This window comes from Passer montanus, unplaced genomic scaffold (genome assembly GCF_014805655.1).
Source record: "Passer montanus isolate IOZ18808 unplaced genomic scaffold, ASM1480565v1 scaffold62, whole genome shotgun sequence".
In the NCBI taxonomy this organism is placed as follows: Eukaryota; Metazoa; Chordata; class Aves; order Passeriformes; family Passeridae; genus Passer; species Passer montanus.
The window spans coordinates 3,558,430-3,576,592 of record NW_024371260.1 but is presented as its reverse complement, the minus strand read 5'-3'; the positions used below and the strand labels follow the sequence as shown (position 1 = coordinate 3,576,592).

The 18,163-nt window shown below is 60.8% G+C and overlaps 1 protein-coding gene across 4 annotated transcripts; it reads right to left on the bottom strand.

The window, feature by feature from the left end:
* Window positions 1–1,729: 1,729 nt before the first annotated feature.
* KCNAB2 (potassium voltage-gated channel subfamily A regulatory beta subunit 2) lies at window positions 1,730–18,163 on the bottom strand. 4 transcript variants are annotated; one of them, XM_039727587.1, is made up of 16 exons: window positions 17,678–18,159; window positions 14,496–14,614; window positions 14,105–14,146; window positions 6,308–6,351; window positions 5,902–5,939; window positions 5,651–5,730; window positions 5,207–5,251; window positions 5,024–5,068; window positions 4,897–4,940; window positions 4,698–4,784; window positions 3,490–3,575; window positions 3,154–3,274; window positions 2,939–3,033; window positions 2,628–2,748; window positions 2,453–2,541; window positions 1,730–2,144 (listed from the first exon to the last, which is right to left on the bottom strand). In XM_039727587.1, the coding sequence occupies exons 2-16, from the start codon at window positions 14,570–14,572 to the stop codon at window positions 2,055–2,057; spliced, it is 1,104 nt and encodes a 367-aa protein (XP_039583521.1). In that variant the 5' UTR covers window positions 14,573–14,614; window positions 17,678–18,159; the 3' UTR covers window positions 1,730–2,054. The 4 variants fall into 4 exon arrangements, with proteins under 4 accessions (XP_039583521.1, XP_039583522.1, XP_039583523.1 ...); XM_039727588.1 differs by lacking the exon at window positions 14,105–14,146 and having other exon boundaries at window positions 17,678–18,163; XM_039727589.1 differs by lacking the exons at window positions 14,105–14,146; window positions 14,496–14,614; window positions 17,678–18,159 and adding an exon at window positions 10,557–10,857.

The following is an 18,163-nucleotide window of genomic DNA, read 5'->3' as shown; positions in this document are numbered from 1 at the left end:
GATACAGGTAAAGGTAGTATAGCTGTCCTAGACAGAGATAGTGTATGTGTGTGTATATTCACAGACACGTATGTGTCTGTTATTTCACAAATATATATGAATGTGTATGTTTCTGTTTGCACACAAACATTGATGTAGCTCTGTAGACAGAGGTACATGTACAGGTAAAGCTGTAGAGGTTTAGCTGCAGGTACATCCATGTACCTGAAGGTGTAGGGGTGTGGATGTGGGAGTTGTGCACACTGACTCTCACCCAAATACAGGGGAGAGCTCTGGTGTCATGAGTGGGTCAGAGGAGACCCCTCCACCCCATGTTTGTACACATGCACATTTATAGTGGGGCTGTAGGCGCAGCCATGGCCACAGCAGATAATCACACACACATTGTGCACAGAGCTCACACACAGTGTGGAGTTCTCACAGTGTGCAGAGCTCACACACACTCCAGAGAGCTCACACACAGAGTGTGGAATTTTCACAGTGCAGAGTTCTTACAGTGTGCAGAGCTCAGTGCACAGAGCTCTCACACACTCCAGAGAGCTCACACACAGTGCACAGAGCTCACACTTCAGAGTTCACACAGTGCAGAGCTCTCACAGCTCACACACAGAGTACAAAACTGAGGGTTTGCACATACATTTACAGTTTTTATATTTATGTGTGCACAGATAGAGGAAACTGCATGTAAATATATGTGGATATGGATACATATATATAGATATAGGCAAAATGTTTGTTTTGCACAGAGTACACAGAGAGCTAAAAAGAGATAGATACATGTAGCTATATTGTTCTCCTTAAATGTATCATCTCCTTTATGTATCATCTGTCTCTATCTATCATACATGTATCCACATATATAGCTATAGCTAGACACGCAGCTATATATATGTAGCTATAGCTGTATCTAAATTACAAATATCTGTGTCCATGTGTATATATGGCATTTGTTTATAGATGTATAGACATGAGTATATACTCAAAAAGCTGGGTATGGATATAGAGTCATCTACACATATATCTGTATGTACACATCTATCTGCATATACACACATTTAAGTACATATCAGTAATTTTCATGTGTGCATATATCCATACAAACATGGATGCTGCTGTAGCACTATATTTACATGGATATGTACACATCTGTATATTACATATATGGATCAATACACAGAACCATGTATGTCTGTATATACACAAGCACACACATGTCTACGTGTGTGTATATACGTTATACATGTATTTTTCAGAGGTGTGTCATACAGGTATCTATAGATGTAAATAGGTATTGATCTCTCAGAGACTGATGCCAGGGATAGAGGTGGAGGTAGAGCTGCATCTGTATCTACATTTGGCCGTGTGTGACTGTGTGTGTGTCTGCAGACACCCCTGTAACAGGTGTACGTGGGTGCATGTGTAGAGGCTTTCAGTAGCTTTGTGCAGATACAACTGAAGATGCTTGTGGGCTGTGTTCACCTCCACAGCTGCTGTCTGCAAATCCATACGTCCCCGTGTGTCTGCACATCCCTGCATCTCCGCGTGTGTCCATGCACACAGACACTTGCACACTTGCCCACACACACACACTCCCCCATCCCGGTCCCTCCCCGCAGCACAGCTCGGCCAGAGCATCCCAAACTCCCTCCCTGTCCCCATCCCACCCACCCCTTTCCCCGGGAGCTCTCCGGGAACCGCCGCGGTGCCGTGGGAGAGGGCAGAGGCGAGGGCCGGGGAACAGCTTCGTGTTGTCGGCCTCGTGGGCGTACAGCACCCGCGTGCACCCCGCGCCCGCCGCCAACGTGGAGGCAGGAGCCACGCATGCAACGGGTCCCGGCGGCGGGCAGGGCGGCCGGGCAGCTCGGGGCTCGCCTCCCTGCGGCCGTCCCTGCGCCGCAGAGCCAGGCCGGGCGGCCGCGGCGCCACGTCCGGGGCGGCGCGGGTGGAGCGCTGGCTCTCGGCGCTCGCGGTGCGAGCCACACTCTCCACTTTGCTCCAACAAAGCGTAAGCAAGCGAACGGGCGGCGAGGGCTGCGCGGCGTGCTCGGGCGCGCTTAGGATCTGTAGTCCTTCTTGCTGTATGGTTTGTTGCCCAGGATGCTATCGATCTCGTGGACGATGGAAGACGACAGCTTTGGAAGGACCTGCGGGGGATGGGGGCAACGCTGGGAGTTGGGATTGTGACCCTGCTGTGTGCTTGAGGATGCTCACCGCCTCCACCCCACCGCGTTCGTGCCGCAAGCCCCAGCTTGCCGGCAGGGTGACCCAGTTAGGGAGAGCCTGAGTCAGGCCCAGCCCTGCCCCCTCCGCCCAGCAAAGCCTCGTCTTTGCTTCTCGCCTTCACGACAAGCAAAACCTGTCATGGAGCCGGGTTTGTAACCCTCTTTTCCCGCACAGTGCAGCACTGCAATGAGTGCTGTGGGCAAATGTTGCTCCTGCTGGGAGCACTGACCTGTATTGCTCCAATATTCTCCATCAGCTGGTCAGCATTGGAGGCCCCCAGTAAGACGGAGCTGACACCCTCGTTGCGCAGGCACCAGGCTGGGAGAGGAGGGAGAGCAGAGCTTCAGCACGGCCCAGATATCCCTGGTGTCACCCCAGCTGTCCCCTGCTGTCCCCCATCTTACCGATGGCGAGCTGGGGCAGGGTGCAGCCCAGGCGCTCAGCAATGGCCTGCAGCTCCTTCAGCTTTGCCTGCTGCCGCCGGCCCTCTTCACTCAGGATCTTGTCCTTCAGCCACTGGTATCCCTGGGGAGTGGGAAGGGGTGTTGTGGTGGGATCAGGGTGCACCAGCACCTTGCACAGGCAGGGCATCCCCAAACTCCCTGGGTTGTGGCTCCTGGAGTTCCTGTTCCCATAGGGACTTTGCAAGGCCCCTGGCCCTGCTCCCCCAGCTCTGTCCATCCCCGTGTGCCCTCCCAGCCCTGGTGCAGCTCACCTTCAGCGAGGCACGGGAGTAGGGGGGGATGCCCCCATCATACTTCCCCGAGACGATGCCGCAGGCCAGTGGGGACCAGGTCATGGCTCCAACGCCTGGGGACAGAGCAGAACAGGGGGGTGACACTGCTGCTCCCAGCTCCCTCAGGGGCCGTGGCACCTGGTCTCAGCAGCACTGTGCTCTGGGGAGCTGGGGAGGAATCCCCCCTGTCATACCTATCTTGTGGAAGAGCTCAGGGAGCTGCACCTCCACCTTTTCCCGCTGGAACATGTGGTACTCAGCCTGCTCACAGATGGGCGGAATCAGGTTGAACTGCCGGGCCACCGAGTACGCCTCCTGCAGAAGAGCCAGGACCCTCAGCGCCCTGCCGCTCCCCCCGAGCCCCCTGCCCAACCCCCCTGCCAAGTCCTGAGCAGCCACCCCGAAAAATAATTAAGGCTTAAGTGCATCTGCACACGCTTGGCTCCCAACAGCTGCTGTCTAATTAAATCAACGTCAGCAGCATCGCTGGGGCTGCTCCGCTGCACCCGCCCCGTCCCCTGGGCCCCTACCATGATCTCCATGGAGCTCCAGCGCGAGGTCCCCCAGTACATGGCCATCCCCTGGTTGATGACATGGGTCATGGCTCGCACTGTCTCTGCCGGGAGGGAAGGAGAGAGTGGCAGGTGGGGTTTAGCAGGGCTGCACTGGCAGAAGGGGGCTCCCACTGCCCAGTGCTGCGGTGGGAGCTGGGTGCTGTCCAGGGAATGCTTTCAGAAGAGCAGGATGGGGAGAGAGGGAGCAGCCACTCAGGATGTGCCAGGGACCACAGCCGACCTGACATGCTCGCACGGTGCCAGGCTCTCCCTGCATGGACAGCAGCCTGAGGCTTCTGCCAGTGTCCCCATGCCCTGTGGGGTTACCAGCACTGGCACTGCTGCAGGGGTAGGGACTGATGCATTGTCCACACACAGAGACCCACAGAGGGAAGCCTGAACCCTGTGTGAGCCACTCAGGCGTCTTGGGGGGAGCCAGCCCTGAGCCATGCAGGCTGGGGCCAAGCCAAGGCGTGCTCCTGCAGCCAAAGGCGAGCAGTGGGGAGGGCAAGGGGCACGAGGCTCGCCCGGCCGGCACCGGGGCACACACCCCAGCATGCTCACAGCTGCCCCGGTGGGGAGGGACCCTGCTGCAGACCCTGGCATGTGCCAAGGGCACCCCATGGCAGGACCCTGGGGGGCGGGAGCCTCTCTGCTTTTTGTCCTTTAAACTGCAGTACAGTCTGAAGGGCCAGGGGGGTGTCTGTGTTGTGCTGCTGCTGCCTCTGCATCTCATGGCAGGGTTTGCTTGAGAGGGGGAACAAGGATGGGGGATCACAGAGGAGTGGGGGCTCTGCCCCGGGAAACACCGCTGGGACAGGCAGCGGCTGGCGGGCAGAGTGCGGGCAGGGAGTACCTTCTACGATGAAAGTCCTGGACTTGGAGGAACTAAATGGGTCCCCTGGTGATAAAAGAGAGATTTAGAGAAAGTGGAGTCACCGCTGCTGGGATGGGGGCAGTGACCTGCCACCACACTGCCAACCCGCCCCGCCGCGGCCCGAGAGGGTCCTGGCGCCAGGCAGGAGGCGGCAGAAGTGTGACTGTGGCACGGGCCAACCGTGGTGGCAGAGGAGCGGATTCTGCTTGGGAGGGAAAATGGCCTTGAAAGACAAGCCTGGCGCAAACCAACCGCGACGGCGATGAAAGGCAGCGGGGAGCAGCGTGGCACCGTGGCGCGCACCCACCTTCCATCGGCGTGTTGGGGTCGGGCCGGTTGGCAAACACCACGTCCACGTACTCTAGCTGCAGCCGCTCCAGAGACGCCTTCAGACCTGCAGCACGGATGGGCAATCAGGTGTGCTGAGCCCCGTGCTGCCAGCACCGAGGCAGACGGTGAGGCACAGCCTGGCAGTGCCTGACGAGTGCCCTCACACATGCCCCTACCTTCTATGATGTGTTTTCGGGACAGGCCCCTCTCTGTCTCGGCCCTGCAAAAGGAAAGGTGGGTGAGAGCCTGGGGTGAGAGCCTGACCCGTGCCAGCTGCTCTGCTAGGGGGCAGTTGTTACCTACTTTCCTCCCCAGAAGATTTTGGTGGTGATGACCAGGCTGGACCGTCTGTGGGGAGAAAGAGAGAATCACTGCAAAGCCCTGTGCACCCTGCCCTGCATGGCACATTCCTGCCCAAGGCTGCTCTACCAGCTTTCCCCACCCAGCCCATCGGGTTTTGCCAAATAGGGATGGTGTCTAGCTTACCTCCACCCCTTCTTCTTGATGATATTTCCCAGCACCACCTCGGCCCTGCAAGGGAAGGGAACATCAGCCATTGGCACCTGGCAGGTGCAGCCATGGGGACACTTGTTTGCCCCTTGGCTGCAGCACCCAGAGCCGAGTTGTCCCCAGTGCATGAGCTTGCTAATTTTAAGTGAAAGCATGGACACATGCCAATGCCCTGGGCCCGTGTGCCCTGGCTACAGCTGTGCTGGGAGGGTGCACAGCTGCACCTGCATGATACAGGCCACCATGGGAAGCATGGGACTGCCAGAACCATGACTCCCTCCATGGGCAAGCGCTCAGAACTCCATCCTAGAAGCTGCTTTGCAGCTGGCAAACCTGGGATATTCCCATTGCCACCGTGATTTGGTGGGAGGCGGGGCGTAGGGTGAGACCCCTGTGGCACTGCCAAAGCAGGGTACCTACTTGCCAGCAGCGTAGACTTCTGCCGTGTCGAAGAGATTAATGCCGTTGTCATAAGCTAAAGTCATCAGCTGCTCTGCCATCTGCGAGGAGAGAGCGGGGTCGGTGAAGGGGGTGGCCGAGAGCACGGGCGCGTGCGCAGAGCGCTGGAGCTCCGGCAAGCTGCATGCACCCAGGCCACAGCCACGGCTGGGCTGGCCCCATCCCCTCCCCACTCACCAGCGGAGAGACAAGGTGAAGGGGTGCAGCCTTACCTCATCTGTGATCTGCCCTCCGAAAGTCACCCATGTTCCTGCAGGGGAGAGAGAGGTGTGCGCATGGTGAATGTGGTGAGCAACGAGCGCTGCCACGTCAAGCCCCCGGCCACCCACCCTGGCTGCCTCAGCACAGCCCTGGCACGTGGTGGCCACAGCTGGCCCTGCCGCGTGCACTGTGGTGCTCCCAGCACGGCCCAGTCGCTTCCTATCGTGTCAGAAAAAGAGAAAATAATTTGACAATTTCTGGGCCGTGACTCAAAACAGCCGCAGGGCTGAGGAAAACCCTTTCCTTCCCTTTGCAAACATCACCGGGGCAAGCGAGGGCTGCCCTGGCCGGGGAGTGCCGGCAGCTGCTGCGGAACTGAGGGGATGCCGAGGGGCTGTGGCAAACCCTGGCACTTACCCAGACCCAGGCAGGACACACGCAGCCCAGACTTCCCGAGGTTCCTGGAAGACAGAGACCATTACCAAAGGTGCCAGAAAGCCCCAAAACGCTGTCTCATGCACCCTGCATGCCACCAACACACCGGGCGCGAGGACTGGGAAGTGTGGTGGTGTCCCCTGGTCCCCATCCCCACCTGGGATGGTTCCAAAATGAGAGTCCCATCCGAACTGATTAATGAGCCATCCCAGGCTGGGCATCCTGAAGCTTGGTAGTGCCACTGCCTGCACCTGCGCAGTGATGCTGTGCCCGGCAGGGCTATTGGGAGAGCAGTGACCTCGTTAAAGCAGCTCCCCCTGATGAGGCTGGGGTGTCCAGCTGCCCTGAGAATGCCACTGGCACTGAGAAATGAGAGTGGAGAAAGAGGAGCTGGCATGCCGATAGTCAGGACTGAAGCATCCCATACATGGTATGAGTTGTGCCCGTTCTCTGCATTGCACAGGGAAGCACGGGGCTTGCACCAGGCGAGGGTGCTCGGGAGTGGAGCAACATCCTGGAGAAATGGAGCACCCCAGAAAATTTGACCGGCACAAGGAACTGGAGAACAGCTTTCAGGAAGGGGGCCAGGCTGGCAGACGCCTTCGCTGTGGTGATGGAGAGCCAGTTACTTGTTAAAAATGACAAAGGCTCAAGAAATGAGCGTTAAAATAAATAAAGTGTAGGTGAGCCGCGGCAGCTCGCCCGCGCGGGTGTCGCATAGCAACCGGAGGCACCGCCACCGCCGGCACCGCCGACACGGGCACCGGCAGCCGGGCAGGGAGCGGCTGCGGCCCAGCCACGGGCGCCCGTGGGCTGCTCTGAGTCAGGGCAGCATCCCTCTGCACTGCCATGCTATCGCCCAGCATCTGGAGGCACCGGTGCTCCCCCCGTCCCGTGGTGTTTTTAGAGCATTTTGTGATGGGGAGAGGTCATGGCCGTGGGCCAGCGGTGGCTCAAGCCCCCGTGATTGGGGTTGCCGTCAGGGAGGAGAGCACCTGCCTCATCCTGGACGTTCCAAGAGCATTGCTGAGGTTCCCCTGGGCAGGTGACCATCGCTGCTCTTGGCTTCCCAGCCCAAAGGTGTGTTGACAGGCTGCCCAACAGAGATACTGGCAGACCTTGGGAAGGCCAAGCATTCTCCTACACTTCTTATCCCATCCCATCCTCCTGCACCACTGTCCCTCCAGCAGCCAGCAGTGGGGATGCCCAAGCTGATCACCCACTGCCTGGGAGAGGGTGTTGTTGGTAAACTCCTCCTCTGGATGAGAACATGACTGTGGGGCAGGAGCACTTGAGCCCTAAGGATGCCACTGTGCATTGTCCCAATATTGTTATCACCGCAAGGGTTTGGTGTTCGAGAGCTGGACAGAACTGGGCCAGCCCCCTCCCCAGTGTCCAGGTAAGGGGACTCAGCTGATTTGGACGACACTGGTGGGTGACAGCCAGGCTCACCCCAGTGGTCTGCTGGCCTCACACACTTTGTTGCCTAATGCTGGCACATCTGGGCTGCAGCGGAGGCACGCAGCTGCTGGCAGCTGGACCATGGCGTGCAGGCTTATCTGGGGGGGGCCCTACCCTGTCCTAGGGTCCATGCTCATCTGGGGAGAGCCCCAGCCCCATGCCCAGGTGCACACTCAGCCTTCATGGGAGAAGCCCTCAGTGCTCTGCCCCAGAGCCAGGACATGGGGTGTGTGAGCCCTGTGGGTGCTGGCCGGGGGGGCCCCACATGCACACACCACCCCGTTTCCAGAACCACCATGGGCAGCCAAAGCTGCTTATGGCTCTGCACTCACTTTGCAGGGCACTGAGTCTCCAGCAGCACCGAAAGGATGCCATGGCAGACCGGATTAATGCTACCGTGACTCCCAGACCCCCCCGGCTCGGCAGCCAGCCAGGCTTGGCAGACACTGAGGATGCTACTAATCCTACTCGGAATTTTAGGGTCCCTTCTCTCCCCCATCCTGAAGATTTTACGCGCGGCTGGATCAAAGCTGCCCTGAGGGGACAGGAGCAAACAGCGAGGAAGCGCACGGAGGCGCACGGTCAGCACTTTTAGCGACGAGAAACCGCCAGAGCCGGACGCGAACCGGAGACAAGGGGAGTGCGGCGCCCCCGACCCCCAGCCCCCCCTCGCCGCCCCGATCGCAGTGAGGACAGGGAAAGCCCCATGAGCCTACCGGTATTTCATCCCCGGCTGCTTGACGCTGGAGTCGCTGGAGGAAGGGGCGTTCTGCACCGAGAGCTGCCCCAGGCTGCGGGCCACCATGGCCACCGCGCGGAACTTGCCGCGGGTGCCGAGGCTGGGGCTGCCGGCATTCTGTCGGTTCAGCCGGTCCTCCGCGCTCCGGCTCTTGATGCTGTGCTCGGAGCACACAAAGGAGACCTGCATGCTGCTCCGGCGGGCAGCAGCGCCAGCTGCCTAAATTTAGCCGGCGCCCCGGGCGAGGCGGGGAGCTCCTCCCGCGCGCCGCCAACGTGACGGCGGGGGGCTGCGGGGCGGCGGGCGAGGAGCGCTCCCGTCAGCCCTCCTGCCCTCAATATTTGATGAGCTCAGGAAGCGAGCGAGCGGCACGCTCGGGCAGGTGGGGGCAGAGAGGCAGAGCCGCTGCCGGTACCCTCCAGAGTGGCCGTGGCGGGGCAGGAATCCCCCGCTCCCCGCTGGGCATCCCCCCGCGGGTACGGCTGCCGGCCCAGCTCCGCTCTGGGGCACAGCGAGGGCTGAGGTGCGGAGTGAAGAGGCAAATTCCCCTGCACGGGTCCGAAACGAAACCCCCTGGCAGCAACGCGTGTGCATCGCCAAGCCCGGGGCTGGGCGGCAGCCAGGTGGCGACGATGCTGATGGCTCTCCCGCGGCAGAGCCCACCTGCCTGCCGGAGTTGTCGCCCTCGGGGCCACAGCCCCAGCAGCACATTCCCCTTTTTTTTTCCCAGTGCAAACGAAGTCGAGTGAGACGGATTCCAGCCTAGCACCTCCCGCCGAAGCAAGGACACGAGTCAGCCCACTACGGCTGCCAGCACCTGCCGTGCCCCTCAGGATGGAGCAAAATGCAGCGACGGGGCTTGCAGGAAATTATGCACATTTGCCCCAAACCTAATGAAAAATCTTGTAATCTCCTCCGCTTCCCTCTCTCACAAAGCTCCTTAGCTGGTAATCCTGCCAGCACCAGTGCCAGCGCCGGCTCCAGTGCGGGGGGGACCTGGCAGCAGTTGTCAGTCCTCAGAGGATGAGAAACCCCAAAAATTTTGGTGGCAGCAGGGACATGCCCAAAGAAGGAGCACCTTTGGGGTGCCTGTGCCAGCTGCTCCCATCAATAAATAATGTCCCCATGAATATTAGATGGGCTCTTGCCACTGTGTAAATGTTACCGCGGTCATTGTGAGCAGAGGGGAACCTGACCCGCGGCGCGGCACGGCACAGTGCAGCATGGCAGGAGCCGGCAGAGCTGCCAGCTCCCCGGGGCTTCACTGCAGTGGGGGACAAGGGGCACCTCGGTATTGTCACTGGAGAACAGCCGCTGTCCTCAGCCCTGGTGCCCCTCAAAGCCTGACCTGGGCTCTGCACCCCATTGCTCCACCCGCAATGCCAGGGGAGAGGTGCACTGGGCAGAGCAGCCCCATCCCTGTCAGGGGCTATGACCACCTCTCCAGCTGCCTGGAGTGTCCTCCTGACAAGGACATTGGCTGAAATCCTGATACACCTTGCACCAGGACCCACATGCAAAATTAATGATGCACCCGCTCTGTGATGCACACCCATCACTAAGGAGGAGATGCAAACCCATCAGGCAGGGATGTATGCCCGTCAGATGGAGATTTACACCCCTCAGGTGGAGAAGAACCCCGGTCAAGTGAAGATGTACCCCTCCAGTCAGGCAGAGATCTACCTGCACCAGATAGAGATTTACACTTCTGAGGCAGAAACAGCTCTTCGGCGGCTGTTTGCTCCAGGTGCCTAATCTTTAAAGTTCAGAGGGTGTTTGCATCTGCAAATGCCCAGACAGCACACAGGAATGTCAAGCGAGAAGCTCAAAGATCACCAAGGAGGAAAGTGCTAACGGCGCTGATCGGCTGCCGCCTCTCCGGCGCTCGCCGTGCCAAGGGCATCGGCTCCTCCCAGCCTCGGCACAAGGGAGCCGAGGTGAGCTTAGGTGAGAGCCGTTCTCCTGACGAGGTGTCAAACCAGCACCAAGCAGCGTCCCCAGTGTCATCCCCTCACCTCGGCGCTGCCTTACCTGTACTTCATGCCGGTGGCGCGGGCGGTGCTGTCGGCCAGGGAGAGCCCGTGCATCCGCAGGAACTCCTCCAGAGTCTTCGCCCGCGCCGCCGCCCGCACATCCCGCAGCCGCCGCAGCTCCAGCCCGTCGGCCGCCCGGGGGGCTGGGGGCAGCCCCCACTCGGGGCTGGGCCGGCTGGCCACGCTGCGCAGGCTCTCACTGTAGGTCATGGAGAGCATCCTGCCACCCGAGCGTGGGCTCTGCCGGCCAGCCACGCCGCCAAACACTCTGTGGTGCTACGGAGAGAGCTGGGAAAGCACAACATGGGCTCCCTCGCCACTCAGGGCACAGCCCTGCCCGCACTGCCATGACAGAGTGGTGGCACCCACTCTTGTCAGGACATGAAGCAAAGCCACTCTCGTCAGCGGAGCAAAGCCTTGGCGTGAGAGCTGAAGCACAACAGGAGAAGCAGCAGGACAGGGATGCGGCACAGTCCGTGTCTGAGGCTGCAGTGGTGCCTGTCACAGCCGCCCCAAGCCACGATGCAGCAGTGTGGCCCGTGGCTCCCAGTTTGTGCGGGGCTGCACTGGTTTGCATCCCAATGAGGGACGCAGCAGGTCCCAGGAGCTGGCCAAGGCATGGTGAGCAGCGGCACAAGTACTGCTGGTGAGAATCTGGCACTGTGTGCCAGTGGGCAAGGGAAATCGGGATGGGAAAGGGGTCCCTGTGGGGCTCCCTGGAAAGGATGGACATCGGCAGAGGGTCTGTGGGCACTGGGTGCTCACTGTGCCTGCGTCACGCTGCCGCAATGTGCGCCACCAGCCAACACCTTCCCCACCACCGCGGCACCGACCTCCCAGCCGGTGCGGCTGCCAAAAATAGCCTGCCGCAGGGTGGGCTCCTCACACAGCCCAGCCCTGGCTGTCTCTGTGCCTGGGACCTCACTGGTGGTGGCACCTGCTTGATTTCTGCGCCTCTCTCCATAACTTCCCTTGTTTCAGTGTCTGCAGGGAGCAGGGATTGGGGCCAAAGCTGTGGTGCTGGTGCCAGAGTGGCCACTGGGGATGCACTGTGGCACATCTACACCGGCATCAGGCTCCAGCCAGGCTCCCACTGGTGGTTTTTTCTTTCCCCGTGAAGCTCAAATTGACAGCTGCAGGAGCCAAAAGTGAAGGGCTGTCTGCCATTGAGGTGTGACCTCCAGAGCAAAGGAGAGGGAAGCCCAGAGGATATGGAGTAGCAGCTGGTCAGGTATGATCAAAACCCTGGGTGTGTTCTCTGACATCGAGTGCTGTCAGAGACCACTCGGTGCTCCTCATGCTCTGTAGCAAGGCCTTGGAAAAGCTGGGAGACATGGAAAGGAAACCTTTCCCTCTGTTGTGGCAAAGTCGAACTGAATCCCTGGTCATCAGCCTCTTCCTGCCACACCTCAAAGCTGGAGGCTGGACCCAGCAACTCTAGCGCCAGCCCTTCTCTGTGGCTGGTAGCTTTAATTAGGGCAATGCCAGTGGCTCGTGCTGGGTACGGGCACCTGGTGGAATCTCCTTGTTCCCAGTGGGATCTCCTTGCCCTGCTAGGATCCCCTCACCTGACAGCAGCAAGGAGAAACCTGAGCTGGCTGCACCACTGCTCTACAGCAGCCAAACGGCTGCAGCAAGCAGAGCCGGGGGTTTGATCTGGGCTGCTCTGAGCAATGGGGTGGGAATCCACCAGCTGCCCTATCTTGACACTTTACTGATTTTCAGCAGAACAGAACAGGATGGTGAAGAGAGCATGGAGGAGGTGGGTGCATTCATGGCCTTTTGATAGCAGAAATCCCAGCGCTCCTGGGATGAGTGGCAGCAGGGCTGCAGGATCTGCCAAGGATGAGCTGCGCCGTGCCCAAGCAGGAGAGGCTGTTTTGCAAGGAAGGAGCAGGGATGGGGAACAGAGCACAGGCTCTGTGGGATAACAGCACTGTTAGCAGCATCAGGGGCACAACAAGTGGGTAACAGGCAGGACAGCTGCCCGGAGAGACATCTGGCCAGCCTGGCCAAGCTGGGAAACTAGCAGCCACCATCCTGCCTAAAGCCAGGAAGACCCCAAACTCCAAAAGAAAACCACCCTAAGCCATCAAATCCCAAGTCACCCTGCACGGAAAATCTTCCCTGGTGCCCGCAGCGGCTGCCCCGTGGCAGTGCCCGTCCCCGCTCATCGCCCACCATGCCCAGCCCCGCTGGCCGCCCGCGCTGCCGGCCCCGACTCACCGCGCCGGGGAAGCTGCTCAGCAGCAGCGCAGCTCTGCGCGGCCGGGCTGCCCCAGGGCAGATATAAGAGCCGCGGTGTTTTGCATTAGGGGAGTGTCGGAGCTTGGCGTCCAAAGCACTTGGCGGCTGCGCCGGGCCCCCAGCGTCCGGCTTCTCGCCGCGCTCCATTAGCCCTATTAGGGGATTTTCTTCCTTGCGAAGGGGAGTTAAATTATTCATGGCGCCTCACTAAAAGCCCGGGGATGTGCCGCTGCTTTATCAACGCTGGCACCGCCCGCCCCTCGCCCTGCGGTGACAGGTCTCCTGTCACCAGCACACAGGGCGGTGGGGACGGCTGGACACTGGAGCCATCAGGGAGCAGAGACGGTGCCCTGAGGCAGACACAGCCCTCCTGTGTCCCCGCGGCAGTGGAGTCAGAGCTGGGCTGCGGCAGGACTGAAAGGCAGCCTCCACCAGGAGGGAGCCCCGAAACGGAACCGGGTGATGAACACAGGTGGCTGCTGCCTGAAGGCAGCCTACAGACACGGTCCTGCCTGTTGGCCTTGGGAGCCTTTGCACCAGATTTGTCCAGCGGTTCAGACCAGTTTGGCAGCCAAAAGTTGCAGTGCTCGGCAGTGCTGGTGGCAGCACTGGGATGGACACTGTCAGTGCCACTGAGCCATCCCATTTCCAGCCCTCTTCACCTCCTCCCATCATGTGTGGGGTGGAGTGGGGAGGCCACGGTTCTGTCTAGGGACAGCCCGCAGTCCCCACCCCACAGCAGCCAGGCCAGACCCAGTCCCACACCACTGGGCTGCTGTGGCCCTGGGAGCGCTGGAGCACTGCTGGCAGAGTGTGTGGGGAAGTGCTGCCCTTGCTTCAGACAGTAAAAGGGTGATGGGGGTGAATGTTGCCTCCTGAACCACTTAATGAGACTGCTCCTAATAGCAGGAGCCACGGACCAGCTGGCTGGTTTCCCAGAGCTGCTCTTGGGAAAAGCTAAGGGCTTCTCCAGGCACAGCATTGGCATGGGACGCTCCCTCCAAGCTGAGCTGAGTCCCACATCCCACAGTGGCTGTCCCCCACAGCCATGTGGCCACACTCTGCTGCCTGGACAGCCCGTGAGAACGGTCCCCCCACCCAGCCACACCCCAGGGTCCCCACACTGCACTTCTGAACCCACGAGCAGGTGAGGAGGCGATGCCACACATGTGATACCCATCCCACAGAGGAACCCTGGCACACTGGGCAGGGCAGCGCCGTGCCAGCATTATCTGGGCATGGGCAGGAGCCGTAGCCACTTGCTGGGGGGATTTTGGGGAGGGGGAAGGGCCTGGTTACCTGTAGAACTGGAGCTGGCGCTTGGGGCTCCCGTATCTCGCGCTTCCGACAGCAAAGGGGAGAGAGAAGAAAGATGCCACAAACCCCGTTAGAAAAGGAGGAGCAGGAGTGAGTGGCAGAGTCAGTGGCTGTGAGAAGGGTCAGCGGCACCCACCCATGTCACAGCACAGTGGACACTGCAGCAGGCACTAGCACAACCCTGAAAGTGCCCCAAAACGCTGCCGTGCTGCTGCTGCTGTGTGGTGATTTTGTGCTGGAAGCCTTTGCACAAAGCATGCCAGGGCAGTTTAGGAGTATCAGGGCAGTTTCAGGGAGCGTGGTGGTTCTGGGCTGCCACAGGCTTGGGTTTGAAGCCCCACAGAGTCCCCCCAGCACTGCCCTGCAGCCTTACCTGTAAATCATCCCTGGGGAGCCCGTCTGCCGCAGCGAGAGTCGCGCTGGGGAGTCAGTGGTGGATTCGGGATACATGGAGCCAGCCTGGGCTCCCCGGAGCCACTCGCCGCCTCACCCCTGCCACAGGGGAAGAGGAAAAGAGGAAGAAATGAGTTTTTTGGGGCACGCGCATGACGGCACTTCCTGTTGCAGGAGATCTGAGCCAGATGGGCATGTGGCATTGGCAGCAGTGGGGGCAAGGCCGCTCTGCTGGCCTCAGACCCTGGGGCTCACACCTTGACCCACTGATCCCAAAAACATCTCTCCCCAGCCCTGTTTCTCTCACTTCCCAGCTTGGCTGCTTTCTCCAAACTTCTGGGGGTCCTGAGATTTCAGGAAATGGTGAGGAAACATGGGCCTGAAAAATGAAACATTCTGAAAAGCCTGAAGCTCTCCCTGAGGGTCCCTCTGAAAGGGGCAAGCTAAGGGGAGGAAAACAGTCTGGCTTTTCCTGCAGCTCACACGTGACTGACTGTGAGCACAGGGGTAAGAGAGCTCTGAGGGAAAGGAGAGCTCACCCCCAGACACCCCTGACCCTCCTTGTCCCTGTCCCCATGGCAGGGGCATCCAGCATGACTCCCTGGGAGCTGTGCTCCTGCTCCTGCAACACTGTCAGCAGTTTCCAGTATCACAGAAAACAATGACACTTCCCTACAGAACTGGGGCTGGGATTTAAATTTATCCCTGCTTTCTTTAGGCCGGTGAGATGCCATCTTTACACTGCAGATCACAAGCTGCTCTGTTTCCCAGATGGGGACTGAGAGCTCTCTGGGCTCCCTCCTGGCTGCCCTGGGCTCAGGGGGAGCATGGCCTTACACAGTGTGCTCATGTCCTGGCATGCATCCCGCCTGCATCCTGGCACAGCATGCCTGCATCCTGCATCCCTCCCGCATTCTGGCACAGAACCCCTGCATCCTGCATCCCGCCACGGTGAGCCTGCATATCACATCCTGCCTGCATCCCAGCAGGGCATGCTCGCATCCTGCATCCACATCCTGCATCCCAACACAGTGTGCCAGCATCCTGCATCCCTCCCGCATCCTGCATCCCTCCGGCATCCCGGCCCGGCGTGCCTGCATCCCGGCGCAGCCCCTGCAGCCCACGCAGCCCAATGGCAGCAGCTGCGGCAGCCGAGCCCATCCCCGCGGAGCCGCCCACCGCAGCTCCCGGCCGGGCTGCAGCCCCCGGCAGAGATCCCCATCGCCCTCCTCCTGAGCGCTGCAGGAGTGCGTCTCCTTTGGCCACAGCCGCAGCTCAGGGAGCCTCAATAAAGCCGGGTTTATTTTCCAGGAGGGAGCCGCTCTCTCCCGAACCTGCAGCACTGACCTGAGCCCGGAGCAGGACCCTGCCGAGCCCTACAACCGGGGCTGAGCCTCCCAAGCCCTCGTGACCCCCCAGCTTCTCCCGGGTGCTGCGAGTGTTGGTTCCAGAGCTCCCACAGCCTCGCCTGGCGGTGGGCAGCTGCCTGCAGCACCGCCGGGTCAGCAGCAGCCACGGGCTGGCCAGGCACTGTCCTGCCCGCTCATGCCAGCTAAACATGTTAGGGCAGCAAAACAAAGCTGAGGGAAGCTGGGGGACGCCTGCAGGGGGGACAGCTGGACCCCCATGTCCCAGTGCAGCCATGCAGCTCCTTGCTTGCACTGCCACAATCCTGGACTCCTGAGTGGCTCAGGACTGGCCGATTCTGTATCCCAGGGGGCTGCGGTGCCAGGAGCACAGATCTCTGCCATTTTCAGCAGAATCTGATGCCCCTTTCCTGTAGCCTCTCAGCAAAGCTGCAGGGACCAAGTGCAGTGGCTGGCAAGTCTCTGGCAGTGCTAGAGGGACTTTGCTGGCAAGCACACAGGACCACGGGTACACGGGTCAGGGCTCTGCACCCTGAGGAGCCAAAGTGTCCCAGCGTTTGGGGCCAGTTCATCCCTCTGAGCTCTCTGAGCCAAAGGCATCACCAAAAGCCCAATCCCCTCTGTATCAGCAGCTTGGTGCTTCCCTGAGACTGCTCCTGCACCTCCAGCTCCCTCATGGCACAACTCAGCTGTGAGTCTGCAACTGCAGGAGTTTCGGCAGTGGCCTGAGAGGGAAGAGAAGTGTTCTGCATTCTGCAGGATGTACCCAAGAGTCAGGTGAAGGACACCCTCACGATTTGTGTCCCACCAAGGTCCATTGCCATCCCTGGCAGCACAATGGGTACAGGACTGTGGGTGCTGTGACATGGATGTTTTATGGCTGGGAAGCCCCCGGGAGCTGGGCCAGCATGGGGGGGACTACATACTGCAGCCTGCCAGACATGCTGCCATCAGAGTGGGAGTGGGTGAAACTGGACATGGAATTAATGTGAATGTAGAGATGAAACTGCTGCTTCTGGCGAGCCTGATCCTCCAAGGGTGAGGCTCTGGGGCAGGGAGAGCTGGGGGACCCTTGCCATGGGTACCCCAGCATCCTGCCCAAGTCAGGTGAGGGATGCAGGTAATGTCGCATCTCCCCATGCCAGGTGATGTCCCCCATATTTCTCCCCCTTTTCCACTGTGTTTGCAGCACAGTGAAATGCCCCGCTGCACACCACGGGGAAGGTGACTTTAGCTCAATGACTCACGCTGCCCTGCCCTGTCGCCTCGGCACCTCCTGTCACCTCCTGCCGTCACCTCTGCGCTCATGCCCCGTGCTGGTCCCGTGCCCCCCCTCCCCCGGCTGCACCGGCGCCGCAGGGATCCGCAGAGCAGCAGCCCTGCCCCTTCCTTTGGCCCGGGAGCCTCTTTTGCGGCGCAGCATCTCCCAGCCCACCGGGGGCCTCGGACCGCCCGGGTGGGCTCCCGCGCCTTCCCCAGCCCATCACCACGACAAGGCGGCAGGCGGGCGCTGGGGACTCAGCTGCGACACGTGAGGTCGCCCGTGACCGCCGGAGCTCCGGCACCGGCGCTGCTCAGCTGCCCGAGTCAATGACACAGCCCAAAAGCACAAACCGGCCGCGGTTATCCCGGCTTTGCCGTCACGTACACCCGAGCCGAAGTAACGGGGTCCACCGGGCTGCCCGCGGGTCCCTGCTGTGTGACACTGCCGGTCCCCCGGTGTGTGGCACTGCCAGCTCCCCGCTGCGCCGTGGCTGCCGGCCAGGCAGGGCTGAGCCACGGCCGCGGCACCTACCTGTCTCCGGTGCTCGGACGGAGGGCGATGCGCGGCCGGGAGGCTCAAGGCAGCGAGTCAAAGCCGGCTGCCGGCTCGGGCTGCGGGCTCCGCGGGTCTCGGGAAGCGGCGCCGGTGCCGAGCAGCTGCTGCAGCCGGCGGCAAACGCAGCGGATGGCGGTTCCTACCCCATTCCCGCTCCGTCCCCGGGAAAAGGCGCCTGGCGGAGGGGGAAGCCGAGCCCTCCGCGCCCCGGGATGCGACAGCACCCAAAGATGCTGCAGAGCCGTCCCTGCCGCTCTCACATCCTGACTCGGCAAGTTTGGCTCCGCCGGTGGCTGCAGCCGGCTCCCGATCCCGCCGGTGCCTTAACCGTGTCGGCGCCGCAGCCCGGCACCGGCAGCGCGTGGGCGAGCGAGCGGCTGCCACCAGCCGCCCCTGCGCAGCTCAGGCGGGGGAAGGCTCGTCCGGGGCCACGGGGAGCCTGGGCAGGAGCTGCATCATCAC

Coding starts and splice junctions, on each gene's coding strand:
- KCNAB2 (XM_039727589.1), bottom strand. CDS start 10,777: ATGCTCTCCATGACCTACAGTGAGAGCCTGCGCAGCGTGGCCAGCCGG. Junction 5,940..6,307: donor TGTGTCCTGCCTGGGTCTGG/GTAAGTGCCAGG, acceptor TCTCCCCTGCAG/GAACATGGGTGACTTTCGGA. Junction 2,542..2,627: donor CCTGCCCCAGCTCGCCATCG/GTAAGATGGGGG, acceptor CTCCTCTCCCAG/CCTGGTGCCTGCGCAACGAG.